Raw genomic sequence first — 15,597 nt, 5'->3', positions numbered from 1 at the left:
AAAGAGAAAACAGAAAAACAAACTTAAGTTTTTAAAAAATGATACCAGTATCAGTATTGGAGATACTGGTCCTTTGTATCAATCGATACCAAAACATGCAGTATGGCACCTCTCTAGTAAACATCCTTAAATCTGTTGCATTTTAATGCATACAAATACATACAACATACAGCTTAAAGGAAGAAAATAAAATGATTAGATTCTGCAGAAGCAGTGAGAGGTTAGCTTATCTGTCCAGATGGTACTTTGTCCATGCCTGCTCCTTTTATCATTCCTCTTTTATTGATAATAATTCACCTGAGTGAAGTTACAAATCTCAAACATTTGTGCTAGTTTGTGCAGCAACATTTTTTGTTTGTGCCGCTTTAAAATCATAGTGACACAAATAAAAAATTGTGTTGTACAAACCAGCACAAACATTTGACATAAATCTTGATTGATTTTCTAAAAGTGGGGAGACTGGTTGACCTTTAAACTTTCATTAATATCTTCAAAGCCAAAGCAGCACAAAACAAAAATGTTTGCTGCACAAACCAGCACAAACGTAGCTGAGTTGGTTGACAGCAATTTTATGATTTAAAAGAAGGTGAGCGTGGCTGGTTGACCTTTCATGACCTCTGGAAACATTTCTTAGTATCTTTAAAATGATAGTGGCACAAATTAATATTTTTGCCGCACAAACGTAGGACAAACCTTTGACACCAATTTAGTCTGATTTGAAGAAGGTGAGGGTTGGGAGCCAACTTCACTCAGATGCCATTTTTTAAATCCCAAGATCTATAATTCTTAGACTTAGATTTATTTTATTGTCGTTGCACAAAGACACAACACAGTGAAATTCTAGTTCTATGATTATTCTGTCTTGTTGCCGCTGACATTTTTTCAAGGCCATGCCTGTTGCAAATATCCAACCGATTCTAAAGTTGTGTTGGTTTAACATAATTCCTGGTTAAAGCAGAAATACATGTGAAGAACTATGGAACACAGTGTCTTCAGTCAGAAATATTTTTTTTCAAATTTGCTGCGGTACAGACTGCTACAAGAGATCTTTTCTGCCAACAGCCATCACACTCTAGAATAACTCTTTAAAGGAATTTCAACTAGTATGAGTTACAACAACATTTCATTTTCCTTTGGGAACAATAAAGTATTTTTGAATTTTGAAAGATTCAATGACAACAATCCTAATTTTTGCATTTTGGAAAGTTCAGTTTTTTTCTTTGTGTGAAATTAAAGCAAAGCTCGTTGAGTTGTGGGACGGATGAATTTTACTGTGCATGTATCCAGATGCATTAGCCATCAACTGTAAACACACAAAAAACAACAAATTCATAAGAGATAAATGACAGAGATACATCTGCTACATATTAACCAGTCAGGTTTGACATTGTGCAAAATGTTGACGTTCCTGCTATTCAGTGAGATAATGAGCCGAACAAAGTTCATGATCTGGGCCAGTTAGCGCTGGTACAATATGAATGATTAACACTTTTATTGCATCATCTCTGCAAATAAAACACACCATACTTAATAACATATTACATCAGTGTAAATCTGCCCACTGTTGTGAATAACCAGTTTATTTTAAGGTATTAATGAAAAAAAACAAAACAAAACAAAAAAACCAGGTTACCTAAAGGCAAACGAATCTAATATAAAGTCAACCTTCACCCAGTAAGCTATGGGCAGATCAGCCAAAGAGGGAAGGAGCAGTGAGGGCAGTGCCTTTGGCTCTTCCTATTAATATCCAGGACCCATCAGGACAGGCTGGTGCTCATTTCTGAGCATTCAAACAAGTTGGACAGACGGGATAAAAACATGGCGGTTTTACTTGGAAGCTACAGTTTACCATTTCTGGGAGCTAGCATCTTCATTGCAGCTCTGACCTACATCACCTACAAGCTGCTGAGCGGTTACCTCCATAAGTGGTTCGGAATGAAATCCATTCCAGGGACGGGTTTCTCGTACCCCTTCATTGGAGATGCACTGATGTTCAAAACCGACGCAGGAGGTAAGAAATGTGCCAGAGGACCATAATGTGAAGTATATTTTCCTTCTGAGCAATCTGTTTCTGTCTGCGCCTTGTTCCAGATTTCTTCAGTCAGATTGTGGGTTTTACACAGGAGTTCAGAGATGCACCGCTGTTTAAAATCTGGGTTGGACCAATTCCCTTTGTTGTCCTTTTTCATGCTGAAAATGTTGAGGTACAGCAGCAACACAACAAACCGACACTTCACAATGAGAACAGTTACATTGAAAGGTTCAAAACTTAAATCATATACTACATGAAACTATTTTACACATATAGCAATATGTATCAAGTACTTACTTCTTTTTTATTTTGACTCTTGTTTTGAAAACAGAAATAGCAAACTCTTGGAAAATGTGTCCCTTGCTGACCCCCCCCCACACACACACACACCTTCTTCAAATCAGACAAAATTGGTGTCAAACTTTTGTGCTACATTTGTGCAGCAACAGTTTTTGTTTGTGCTGCTATCATTTTAAAGATATAAAGAAATGTTTCTAGAGGTCATCACAAGGTGGGGGGGGGGGGGGGGGGAGGGGGAGGGGGGGGCAACTTTACTCAGGTCCCATACCCGTACAAAACATGCACTTAATACTTGGTTGCAAATCAAGTTAACGGCAAGCCAAGATCATCAAAATGAACAGAAACAAACACTTGAAACGAATAACTCTGTGTGTTATAAGTTGCACAAACTTCACTCAGAGCTAAATTGCTCCCACAAATTTGCTCTTCAACATTTTCATTTACTGAGTTGCACCAGCATAAATAAAGTGTAAGTCTCACCAACTGAAAACAAGAGAAAATGTTGAATTTGATTTTAGAATTATTTAGTAACTTTAACATAGCTAGATAAAATTATTTACAAAAAACCCCCCAAATCAAGCCAAGCTCTTATATTTGTAATGAGGTGGAAGCTGCACTGACCCCTCCTGACCACACTAGGGACAAGGGTGTTAGAAAATGGATGCATGGATGGATGGATGGATGGATGGATGGATGGATGGATGGATGGATGGGAGGTTGCACTGAGATCTAACCATGTGTTTGGGATGCCTTTGATCTTTTATCCAGTTTCCCATTGATGATGATGCGTTTCGTTCTCATCCTGAGATGAATCAAACAGTGTAACAGAGTCTCTCAGTAATGACCTCAATGACCTTCTGTCTAGTTCAAACCTGCTTCTGCAGCCAGGTTCGGAGAATGCGTTTAGGCTGAGCTCTGAGAGGGTCTTCACAAAGTTATTTCTAATAACTGTGGTTGAAATGTTCTACCTTTGTGACTGACCAATTCTTATCACCTTCTTATCACAAAACTCTCTTTTGTAGAAGATTCTGGGTAATCCTGTTCACCTCACCAAGGCTTTTGCTTACAAATTTCTCCATCCTTGGCTTGGAACCGGCCTTTTGACCAGGTACAGATGTTACGTTCACATAAGCAAAAAAAATCCATTACATAGTTCCTACTATGTAATGGTCCTATGATAAGCCTTATCAAACCTGTCATAGTTTGATAGGGATGATGTTACTAAAAAAACAACAACAAAAAAAAACAGTTTGTCAGTCTGATATGAGATGCACATTGACATTGCTAAAACTCAACAGATAATTTTATAAATTAAACTTTTAACATTAAATTCAATTCTTTTGACCAACATAGTCGTAGGTATTGCTTGGAGTCGTGGCATAGATGGAAAAAAGTTTGTCTTTTTTTCAGCACTGGGCAAAAGTGGCGACAGAGAAGAAAGATTCTGACTCCAACCTTCCACTTCTCCATCCTCACCGACTTTCTGCAAGTGATGAATGAACAGGCGGAGATCCTGGTGGAGAAGCTGGAGAAAAAGGCGGGGAAAGGTTCTTTCAACTGCTTCAGTGACGTCACCCTCTGTGCGCTGGACATAATCTGCGGTGAGTAGATGCTGCGTTTTTTACAACTAAAAGACAATTTTCTGACGGAGTCTCATCTCATGATAAAGTCAAAATCAAACAACGTGAATGCAGGAAAAAAGTAACAAAAAGAAAACCAAAAAAAAATTAAAAAGAGAAATAGAGCAGAGATTTATTTAACATTAAAGACTAAAAATTGAAGGCAACCAGTTCAGCAGAAAGTAGAAAGAGCTTTGCTGGGTTTATCATTTGCTGTAAGAGAACAAGCCTGGTTTCTTTTGGTTTCTGATGTTCTGATTTAATATATAATTGCAGATATTTTGTCAGAGCTAACAGAGATACTGCCCATGTAGTTCATACTGCTGCCACTCAAACAGCATCAGTTTTTCTATACCATAATGAGACATTACATGTACAATTAATGAAAGAATCTGCTCAAATGGCTGTAGAAAGAATAAAAAAAACGTCATATTCTCAAAGACTGGTGGTGTTTGTGACATGCTACATGCTTCATGTTTACTATCCTCCTGAAAATGTCTGTATTGACTATGCAATGGAAAGAGGATATGAAAGTTGCGGCATTATGTATTTTCCAGGTACAAAGGGCTATTTTATAGCACAGTCAAATAACTGTTGCCTTCAGTTGTTATAAAAGTGTTGTAAATATCAAATTAATTAAATTGGGCCTCTGTCTCTTTAAAAACTCCTGCGCTTTCTGAAACTCCGCCTTCAGGAAGTCGTCCCAACATGGCTCCTCTATTAACCCTTTAACAACATTTTGCCAGCGTTGCTATGAGAAGTAGCTCCTATAATGAGCTCAGCAGATGCTCAGTTCCACCAGCTGTTTTCTAATCACTGCTGGCTAGTCTGAAGGAGCTGAATGACAGAGTCGCCTCGAAGGCGGTGCTAGGTCCACCCAGGCATTTTGCACAGCTGAATTGTTGCCACGGGAGATTAAAGGATTCCTCAAACATGCATGAAAGGATCATAGCAACACTCCAGGTATGCTTTTGATGACAGAATGACGTAAAACTCTAAAATGTCCATTTTACATAATATTGCCCCTTTAAATTAATCTAATCATTAGATATGTGAAATTGGGATGAAAAAGCAAAAATGATATATATGGTGGAAAACTGGTTGGAGTTGTTCAAATGGGCAAACCAAGCCTGGCTTCCAACATTTTTGTACAAGTTGGATTTTGGTGGATTTATGGCCTTAAAGAGTCGCCTTTTAGAAATTAGATTAAAAAAACGAGTCAATCTTATATAGCCATAAATTAGATGTTTTTAGAGATATCACAGACAATAAACTGCCAAAAAACAAACAAAATAATTTCTACAATGTTTTGCTATTGTTTGTATTTCCATTCCACACATTGTCATCTCAAAACACCCAAACTGAAAATGCTTCTATCCAGACGCTAAAGATATCATTTATATTCATGCATTTTGAAACACTTTTGTCACACTAAAGTGTCTTAGTGATTAAAGGGGGATTACATTTAATAATACATAATGCTTTACTTACTGATATTACAGTAGGGAAAACAATTGCCGTCTCACTCAAACATATGACTAAAATTAAATTTATAAATTATGCTATTATTGAAGCTGGAGTTCACGTATGCTTTGGGGAATATTAATAAAACAAAATCCCAAAGTAAATGTATTTCAGAAAGATTTCTTGCTCTCCATGGTTTCCTTTGCTAGAGAGGTTTGGCTTAATTCAGTAAGATAATACCACAGCACATCCTGCACATTCATCTGACTGACTCTGCATTATTTAAACTTTCAGTTTCCTATACACTTGAAGTTTTGTCTTTGTAGTAATTTCAAGTAAATTTAATCTGAATTGTTTTGCAGAACATGTTTTCCTTTTTTATGACACGTTTTACTTTGGTTTCAAAACTGTACGCAAAGTACAACTTAATATACATTCATTTCTTATTAAATAATAGACTAAAAATGTGTGTGTGTGTGTGTGTGTGTGTTTGTGCCATGATGTAGGAACAAATATCTTGATATGCAAAACTTCTCTGCTCTCTGTTCAGAAACTGCGATGGGAAGGAAAATTTACGCACAGAGTGACTCAGAGTCAGAGTATGTCAAGTGTGTATACAGGTATGCTTTTTAGCTTCCTCACAGGCAAATATGAAACATCAAATCTTTGAAATAGTACCTGCTGATAAAGCTCAGCAACGTGTGCTGCCTTCAGGATGAGTGACATCGTCAGCCACAGACAGAGGACGCCCTGGTTTTGGCCCGACTTCATCTACTACTACTTCGGTGAGGGGAAGAACCACGACAAGACGCTGAAGATCCTCCATTCCTTCACCTATAAGGTGAGTTACTGAACCAGGGACTGAGCAGACAGCTCAACAGCTTAATGTCGTTCTTAACAACATCTGTGTGCAGGTGATAAAGGAAAGGTCTGAAAACATGTCCTACATTGAATCAGACAGCGACTCTGACCACGGCAAGAGGAGGCGACAGGCTTTTCTGGATATGCTCCTGAAAACCACGGATGAAGACGGCAACAAGCTGAGCCATCAGGACATCCAAGAGGAAGTGGACACTTTCATGTTTGAGGTCGGTGGTGAGACCAGTAGGTTATTTTTAAAACAGAAAAAGAAAATATCACAACTGCAAACGCATGTTTTCTTATCCAGGGTCATGACACCACGGCTGCCGCCATGAATTGGGCCCTGCACCTGCTGGGAACCCACCCTGAGGTGCAGCGAAAAGTTCAACAAGAGCTGCACGAAGTGTTTGGTAACATTAATACGGCCCGTCGTTCTCTTCTTCACTTATTAACTTGGTTAATATTACAGCCCAAAGGATTTCAAATCGTCTTTATTCACACTCATTGTTCTCTCGTAAATTTAACAACCATGTCCACCTTTTGTTAACATATGACTCCTCTCTTTAAAACCTATTGTCTCTGCAGTGTGGAATAATGTACAGCGCTTCCATGCAGTTCTCTGCAGTTTGAGGAAGAAGGCCTTTGAGCTGCAGTAAATGCTAATTTTGTAGGAACTAAAGATGCCCCGAAGTGCAGGAGTGTTAATTAAGCCATAATTAAATCTTGTACTGAAAAGCTCAACTTCCTCTTTATACCCAGAGCAAACGTCCTTATCCAGCATACAGAGCCTCAAACCAGCGCCTGCTTCACTTTGTCTCATTTTGTCATGTTTCAGCTACCGACGAAAGTGTATTTTAATGGGATTTTATGAGAAATTCCAACAGAACATAAAACATAGTTATAAAGTGAAAGGAAAAAGGATCCATCCTCTATCAACCCATCCGCCCGTCCATCCAAAGGTCACCAGTCCATCACAAGCCAACACAGAAACAACCACAGAACATTCTGGCCTGCGTTTGGTGGACAATCGATAATCTGAACACACTATTCACACCTCGAATCACGGTGGTGGCAGCTTCATGCTGTGGAGATGGTTTTCTTCAGCAGGGACATGGAACCTGTTCAGAGTTTCAGAGCTGATGGGAAGAAACATGGAGCTTTTACACCTGCATTTGTTTAGTTTGCTTTGTCTTGGTTGCTGTGTGAAGGTACGTCAGGCCGACCCATTAACACGGAGGACCTGAAGAAGCTCAGGTACCTGGAATGTGTGATCAAGGAGGCTCTGCGGCTGTTTCCCTCGGTGCCTTTCTTCGCTCGAAGCCTCTGTGACGACTGCAATCTGAGTGAGTCACAAACGACAAGAACACCTCAGATTAACATCTCCATACTGTGGTAGTTGTTCAACAACACATGTTTAAATTACATTGTCAAGGGAAGCTGTGCATGCATCATGATAGTTTCTGTTTTATGTCTTATTGTTCTTATGGGCTCCAGGTCAGTTCACCCTTCATCACTTTATATCACCACTTGATACCTGTGGCTTACAAAAAGCCACAAGAAACCAGAATTAAGTTCAAATTTTACTTAGAATTTGATCCACATGTAAATTGTTTTATAAGGATATTATAAAACATCTTATTTCCAATGATACTGGCTCTCAGCTGATGTCGGGAAATATGGAAATTTGCATGATCTACCTGGTTTCACAAGGCCACAATTCCCTAAAGAAGATTGGGTAAAGAAAATTTCTTTATATCATCTTTTGTCAAAATGTGTAAAAAGTGGTCAGTAAGAAACGTTGCCTGTCAATTCCTACCACATCATTTCTCATGTGCTTCCCAATTAAAACAAATTGAGAAACAGAAGCACTTTAGCTTAGTTCTTCCTCTAAGCACACGGCAAATGTTTACAGTAGCACGCACCAATTTATCGGTCAGCCAATTTATCGGCACTAGTTTTTTTTCGTTTTGGGAGATCAGTGATCCACCAATACTTACATGTGAAGCCGATCTTATCTACTTCAGAAAAGATCTAAAAATCGGTCAGTGTCTTTCTGCTCTGCTGTAAGAGAGACTGATTTTGGCCAAAACCAAATTTGACAGAAGCTGGCAAATTTGACTTCAACCTGGAATAGTCTGTAGTTAATTGTTGTTTGATCTTACACATGTAGTAATTAGTAAAAAAAATTAAATTGGTATTTACTTTCGCTTTCAGATGGTTTCAAAGTCCCCAAAGGAGCGAATGCGATCATCATCACCTACACTCTTCACCGTGATCCGCGGTACTTCCCAGAACCGGAAGAGTTCCGGCCGGAGCGCTTTTTTCCCGAGAATTCCGCTGGAAGGCCTCCGTACGCATACGTCCCGTTCTCCGCCGGACTCCGCAACTGCATAGGTGAGACAAGGACATTCTGGGTTTTGGTCTTTTCACACACACGCTTTTTTTTTTAGCGTGCCATGTCTCATGCTACTATTCGTGTGCTATTCTGATGTTCAGGCCAACGTTTCGCGCTGATGGAGGAGAAGGTGGTCCTGGCGTCCATTCTGCGTAACTTCAACGTGGAGGCCTGTCAGAAACGTGACGAGCTTCGTCCATTAGGGGAGCTCATCCTGCGGCCAGAGAACGGCATTTGGATCAAACTGGAGAAGAGGGAGCCGCTAGCTTCATAACTCAGATTCTTGTCATGCATTCATTCAATTATTCATGATGTTAATTTTGTAACCTTTATAAATTGAAAGTTGTTGAAACTGATTTGTAATCTAAATGAATACAAAAAATTTAACATTTCTACGGTATTTTATTATTCTTCTACCATCTTTGTAGCATGAAAAACCTGAAGGGGCGGTATTATGTAAAATCAACTTTTTTGAGCTCGTTAATCATGTTATGATGTTATTCGCTCATCAAAAACATAGCTGGAGTGTTGGCTTGATTCTTTCATGCATGTTTGAGAAGTCCTTTAATCTCCCTTGGCAACCACTCACCAGTGCACAGTTCCTGGGTGGAGCTAGCGTCGCCATGGAGACGCAGCTCCCCCTCAGAACTGCAGTTTCTAAGCTACTGATTTTCCATGTCAAAGAACAGCCCTCCGCTGCAACTCCCTCACTCGGCTCCTTCAGACTAGCCAACAGCAATTAGCAAACACCTGGAGGAACTGTGACTCTGCTGGGCTCATTATAAGAGCTACTTCTCATTGCAATGCTGGTACAAATGTTGTTAAAGGGTTAATAGAGGAGCCATTTTGTGATGACCTCAGGAAGACGGAGTTTCAGAAAGAGCAGAAGTTTTTAAAGAAACAGTGGCCCAATTTCAAGAAGTTATATCAGGAAGTAAAAATTCTTTTCAGCCATATATTATAGATATTGTATTTCTAGAATAAATGAAGGTAACATTGTAATTTGATTGAGCTAAAATGACACTATATGTCTGAAAATCACATAATCCTGCCCCTTTAAGATCATATCTTGGTCTTAAAGAGTCTGTATTTGTATGTTCATTGCATCTTGAGGGTGTAACTGTGAATGGCTGTAATCCTTCTTGTTATTGCATGTGGAACTGGCCTTTCTAGTAATCATCTAAAATGTATTAAATCAATAATAAATTTGTGACCTTAGCATGTGAATGGAGCACAAAGTCTGAGTCTTAATGTTCAGGCCATGCTGGGGTTTCTAGCTGCAAGGATTCCACTAGTAAAGGATGTTTAATTCTGTAGTTGTGATATGTTTTATCTTTGCAGTTAACTCATTTGTTTCTACACTTTGCCTTCTGTCATCATCACACGATGCAATATCTCTGTACATATTTTAAACCATAGCAACAGAAAAGGTAAATAATAAAATTGCCAAAATCTGAATTCTTTAAATCATTTTCAATGCTATTTTTTAAAATGAGCATGTTACAGAAACTGCTCTCAATGACACAATGTTTTCAGTGCCACTATAAAATGCTGCATATGAAAGTGGAGCAACCCTATCACAGAGCTTAAGATAATGTCACTGATTCAGAGTTGAAATCAACTAAAGAGGGAATTTGAGCCTTTATTTTGTTAAAATAACCACCAGATGGCATTAGTGAGTTCAAAGGAGGAAACAGTTACTATGTGGAAAAGTTTTGGGCTTTACTGTAGATGCAATTGTGTGTAAAACTGTGACAATCATGGAAGAACCCAAATAGAAAAAGAGCTGTGTTTATGCTACAAGAAGTAAAACTTACACATCTTAATCATTGCTAGGGACACAGGATTGTTTTTTTAAGAGTCAAAACAATAACCTTATGTTTAAAACTTTGTGAAGGTTTTAAAATGTCTCTTATTTAAAATTGATTTCCTAATCAACATTTAAGAGGAAAGAGTGTGTCCATCCCCTTACCTATACTTTTCAATAATAATTTCTCTGATTTGCTTAGAGTGTTTTCTAGTCTTCATACTGTCATGGCAACCAGGAATACTGGATCTTCCAGACTCAGGTATCGTAATTGTTACAAAGGTTCGGGTGTTTATTACTTTAGACTGGGAGAGGGAGGTGCGCCACCCGGTGGCGAGTGCGTTATTACACATTCAGCAGCTGCAGAAGCATTATAGCTCTGGGAGCGGAGACATGCAGCTGCTGCTTACCGTTTCGGTTGAGGTCGATGTGCGTTCTTGACTCACTGTAAGTAATTGCTGTTATATGTATCAAGGCAGTTAATTTAGTAGTTCCGTCTGTATTACATGTTGATGTTATGTTCATAAGAGTCGCCGGTTTAATGCGACCTTTTACTAACTCCACGTGGGTTAGCCTGTTAGCTATCGGTTGTAGCATTCAATATACGTGTGGTTAGCTTGTGGCCAGCAGATGTCACTGCAGCAACTTGTACGTGATAATGTGTACAGTGAATTAACGTGGGCTTTATTTCTGTTGTGATTTAGACCACATCACCTCACCTCCACAAATAAAGAGAGCTTCACAAATAGGAAATCCCCTCCTCAGTTTGTCCTGATCGACACACAGTGGCGAGTGTAACATTCCACCAGCCTCAAGTTTCGAACATAGAACCTTCGCTACAATTTATGGTCCTTCGAGCCGGATCAGGACACTTACCACTGTTTCAGCATGCAGTTCAGCCGTGAAGCAACGACGAGACCAAAGCGGCGAACCCGCCCGCCTTCGTATTTACAGGATTATGAAACCAACAACCAGGAACACCGGTTTCAGCCTCTGTTTGATTATCGAGGTGTCCGAGCTGAGCCTAGATGTGGGGATAGCTCGTATTCACCGTCGGAGGAGGGAGCTGCCAAGATGACACCCCTCAGACCCTCATCTGCCGCAGCCGGATGGCCCAGTAAGCAGTGGGAAAACACGGTAGATGAGTGGGTTGGTTACCCCGAACAGACGCTTACCGAACCACAGCGGCGGAAGAGCTTGGCAGAAGAGGATAACAGAGATTATTCTACTGGCTCTCCACATCACAGGCAGCAGCAGCAGAGCTTCGCACCATACCACTCGGAGCTGGAGCAGTTAAAGATGAAAGAAATCGAATATGAGCGGGCTAAAGAAGAAGTACGTTATGAGTTAGCCGAACTCAGGGATTTAAAGGAAGAAATGAGGAGGAGAATGGGATATATGCCACAGAGTACGGCTACTTCACAGCAGTGGTTTGAAATTCCATCACCGACATACGCCCCGCCTCCTCCTTCGACATGGTGGAGTCACGGTGAGGAGGGGGAGGAGGAATGGCCTGAACCTCCACCGTGGCCCGAGACAAAGGAGGAGGGTGAACCTTCTCCATCAACCCAGCCTGTCTCGGTCATGTTGGAAAAGCTGATGAGTGATCTACAACTCATAAAGAATCGGACCATGGCACCACAGGGCGGAAAGCCACGGTTCATGAGATCTGTCCCCACACAAGAAAAGATGCCGATAGATCGTCGGGGATCATTGAGGCCAGGAGGCCCGGCTCGACCAACGAGTTTGTATTCTCCTTCGACGTTGCCAGTTGTCACAGAACAAAGCTATCAAGGTCCTAGGCCAAGCATCCCCTACTTCGCTAGACGAGATCCCAGGGACTTTGCTCGGCTAAAGATAGCGTTGATTAATCTATTACCACCAGAAGGGACAGAGCTGTTCAAGTACCAGATCCTGGTGGATCACCTCAAACTCGAAGAAGCTAAACTCATAGCAGACTCTTATTTGAACTCCGCCACCCCATACTCAGACACTATGAGGGCTCTAAGTGAGAAATTCGGCCAGCCACACCAGATGGCATTGAACAGGATTGCCGGTGTAATGGATGCTCCAGACGTCCGCCGAGGTGACTCGGTGGCGTTTGAGAGGTTCGCTCTCGAAGTTCAGTCTCTGGTCGGGTTGCTCAGGACTTTGGGTCCAGAGGGTGATGCTGAGCTGAGATGCGGATCTCATGTGGCCCGTTTGCTGAGTAAACTACCTGCAGAGCAGCGTGCAGACTTCCGTCGAGCCATGTTCCGCCATCCCAATGCAGTCTACACGTTAGTGGATTTCGCTGAATGGCTCCAGTACGAGACCTGGTGTCATAATTCGGACAATTATGATTCCGGAACAGGAAATAAAGACAAAGCAGGACATCAGAAGAAGAGGGCCACGACGGTGCTGCATGGCACCAAGGATGGTTCTGTTTCCAGGGCTTCGGGGAGCACGGGCATCAAATCGAATCGTTATTGCCCATACTGTGAAAGTAATGAACATTACCTCAGCCAATGCACGGGCATTCAAAGGTTGTCTAAGGACCAACTATCGCAGTGGATAAAGGATCACGACAGATGCTGGCGCTGTGCGAGATCTCACCATGCAGCCCAGTGTGATCTTCGGAAACCCTGTAACCTGTGTCAGGGGAAACATCTTCAGGTGCTTCACGATGTGAACACCAGAGACACTAAAGACACCACTAGAGAGGAGAGTTGCCTCATCAGTACCACTGACCAGCTGTATTTGGGCCGACCGCTGGTGTACGGCAGAGTTCTGCTGAAGGTGGTCCAGGTCACCTTGCATCACGGGAAACAGAGCCTCAAAACCTATGCCTTACTCGATGATGGTTCTGAACGTACCATGCTCCTGGCTCCTGCTGCACACAAGCTTGGTCTGCAGGGCACCCCAGAGACTCTGAATCTGAGAACCATAAGGCAGGACATTCAGACCATGAGAGGTGCTTCCGTTTCCTTTCAGATATCTCCTTCCTTCAGCAAGCGCCGCCGCTTCGTGGTGAATGGAGCCTTTACGGCCGATCGCCTGGTCCTGGCAGAACAGTTGTACCCGATCGACAGACTCCAGAAACAGTTCAAGTATCTGTCCGATCTGCCTCTACATCCTTTCAAGAATGTGCAGCCTCTGATCCTCATTGGGACTGACAACCCTCACCTCATTACTCCCATTGAACCAGTTCGGTTGGGTCCATCGGGAGCACCAGCTGCAGTCAGAACGAGGCTCGGATGGGCTCTCCAGGGACCAATGAGAACAGAGCACAGTGGTCTCCAACACTCCCAGTGTTTGCTTACATCTGCTCCCCCCGCTAATGCGGAGCTGCTGAGGAATGTGGAGAAACTCTGGCATGCTGACGTTCTTCCCTACCAGAAAGAGAAGACCGTAACTCGTTCCAAGTTGGACCAAGAAGCTGTAGACCTGTTGGAGAAGAGGACCGAACGGGTGTATGTTGATGGGATTCTCCGTTACGCTACACCACTGCTACGGAAGAAAACCATGCCTGTCCTCAAAGCCTCTCCTGAATCAGTGATGTTCAACTTACGGAGCAATGAGAGAAGATTGAGTAAGAACCCAACAATGGCTAACACATACCAGGAGGAGATCCAGAAGCTGGTCCAGGCCGGTAGTGTGGTGAAGTTGAGCCCTCAAGACACTGCATCAGAGGGGGAGTCGTGGTTCATTCCTCATCATATGGTGAACCATAATAACAAGGACAGGCTGGTGTTCAACTGCTCTTACCAGTACCAGGGCCTTAATCTGAACGACTTCCTACTACCTGGATGCACCTTCCCAGAGCCTTGTGGCCCGTTGGACGGGTGACTAAGGTGCATCCCAGCGCTGACGGCCGCATCAGGTCGGTGGATGTTAAAGTGAAGGACAGAGTCTATACTCGACCAGTAGCAAGGATGGTTGTTCTTCCTGCGGCACCTGAAGAAGCCAGCGGTCAGGATTCATCATTGAAGACTTAGTTTGTCGCCTTTGTTTTGTAACAAATGTACTTCATACATTTGGGGGCGGCTGTTACAAAGGTTCGGGTGTTTATTACTTTAGACTGGGAGAGGGAGGTGCGCCACCCGGTGGCGAGTGCGTTATTACACATTCAGCAGCTGCAGAAGCATTATAGCTCTGGGAGCGGAGACATGCAGCTGCTGCTTACCGTTTCGGTTGAGGTCGATGTGCGTTCTTGACTCACTGTAAGTAATTGCTGTTATATGTATCAAGGCAGTTAATTTAGTAGTTCCGTCTGTATTACATGTTGATGTTATGTTCATAAGAGTCGCCGGTTTAATGCGACCTTTTACTAACTCCACGTGGGTTAGCCTGTTAGCTATCGGTTGTAGCATTCAATATACGTGTGGTTAGCTTGTGGCCAGCAGATGTCACTGCAGCAACTTGTACGTGATAATGTGTACAGTGAATTAACGTGGGCTTTATTTCTGTTGTGATTTAGACCACATCACCTCACCTCCACAAATAAAGAGAGCTTCACAAATAGGAAATCCCCTCCTCAGTTTGTCCTGATCGACACACAGTGGCGAGTGTAACATTCCACCAGCCTCAAGTTTCGAACATAGAACCTTCGCTACAATTTATGGTCCTTCGAGCCGGATCAGGACACTTACCACTGTTTCAGCATGCAGTTCAGCCGTGAAGCAACGACGAGACCAAAGCGGCGAACCCGCCCGCCTTCGTATTTACAGGATTATGAAACCAACAACCAGGAACACCGGTTTCAGCCTCTGTTTGATTATCGAGGTGTCCGAGCTGAGCCTAGATGTGGGGATAGCTCGTATTCACCGTCGGAGGAGGGAGCTGCCAAGATGACACCCCTCAGACCCTCATCTGCCGCAGCCGGATGGCCCAGTAAGCAGTGGGAAAACACGGTAGATGAGTGGGTTGGTTACCCCGAACAGACGCTTACCGAACCACAGCGGCGGAAGAGCTTGGCAGAAGAGGATAACAGAGATTATTCTACTGGCTCTCCACATCACAGGCAGCAGCAGCAGAGCTTCGCACCATACCACTCGGAGCTGGAGCAGTTAAAGATGAAAGAAATCGAATATGAGCGGGCTAAAGAAGAAGTACGTTATGAGTTAGCCGAACTCAGGGA

At 42.3% G+C, this 15,597-nt stretch overlaps 1 protein-coding gene across 1 annotated transcript; it reads left to right on the top strand.

Annotated features, from left to right (window-relative positions):
• Nucleotides 1-1,559: 1,559 nt before the first annotated feature.
• On the top strand, nucleotides 1,560-9,900 carry LOC102237202 (cytochrome P450 4V2). The gene is made up of 11 exons (XM_005810221.2): nucleotides 1,560-2,011; nucleotides 2,092-2,204; nucleotides 3,355-3,440; nucleotides 3,743-3,933; nucleotides 5,966-6,035; nucleotides 6,130-6,256; nucleotides 6,330-6,503; nucleotides 6,584-6,686; nucleotides 7,485-7,619; nucleotides 8,491-8,670; nucleotides 8,773-9,900. The coding sequence occupies exons 1-11, from the start codon at nucleotides 1,819-1,821 to the stop codon at nucleotides 8,943-8,945; spliced, it is 1,545 nt and encodes a 514-aa protein (XP_005810278.1). The 5' UTR covers nucleotides 1,560-1,818; the 3' UTR covers nucleotides 8,946-9,900.
• Nucleotides 9,901-15,597: the final 5,697 nt, after the last annotated feature.

Source organism: Xiphophorus maculatus, chromosome 5 (assembly GCF_002775205.1).
Source record: "Xiphophorus maculatus strain JP 163 A chromosome 5, X_maculatus-5.0-male, whole genome shotgun sequence".
Taxonomy (NCBI): Eukaryota; Metazoa; Chordata; class Actinopteri; order Cyprinodontiformes; family Poeciliidae; genus Xiphophorus; species Xiphophorus maculatus.
Note: the sequence above shows the minus strand (reverse complement) of the source record. Positions and strands in the feature narration are given on the sequence as shown.

Bases quoted from the DNA above. Each gene is read 5' to 3' on its own strand.
- LOC102237202 (XM_005810221.2), top strand. From the start codon at position 1,819: ATGGCGGTTTTACTTGGAAGCTACAGTTTACCATTTCTGGGAGCTAGC. The intron at 3,441-3,742 runs GTACAGATGTTA...TCTTTTTTTCAG, and splicing joins GGAACCGGCCTTTTGACCAG to CACTGGGCAAAAGTGGCGAC. The intron at 6,036-6,129 runs GTATGCTTTTTA...TGCTGCCTTCAG, and splicing joins TATGTCAAGTGTGTATACAG to GATGAGTGACATCGTCAGCC.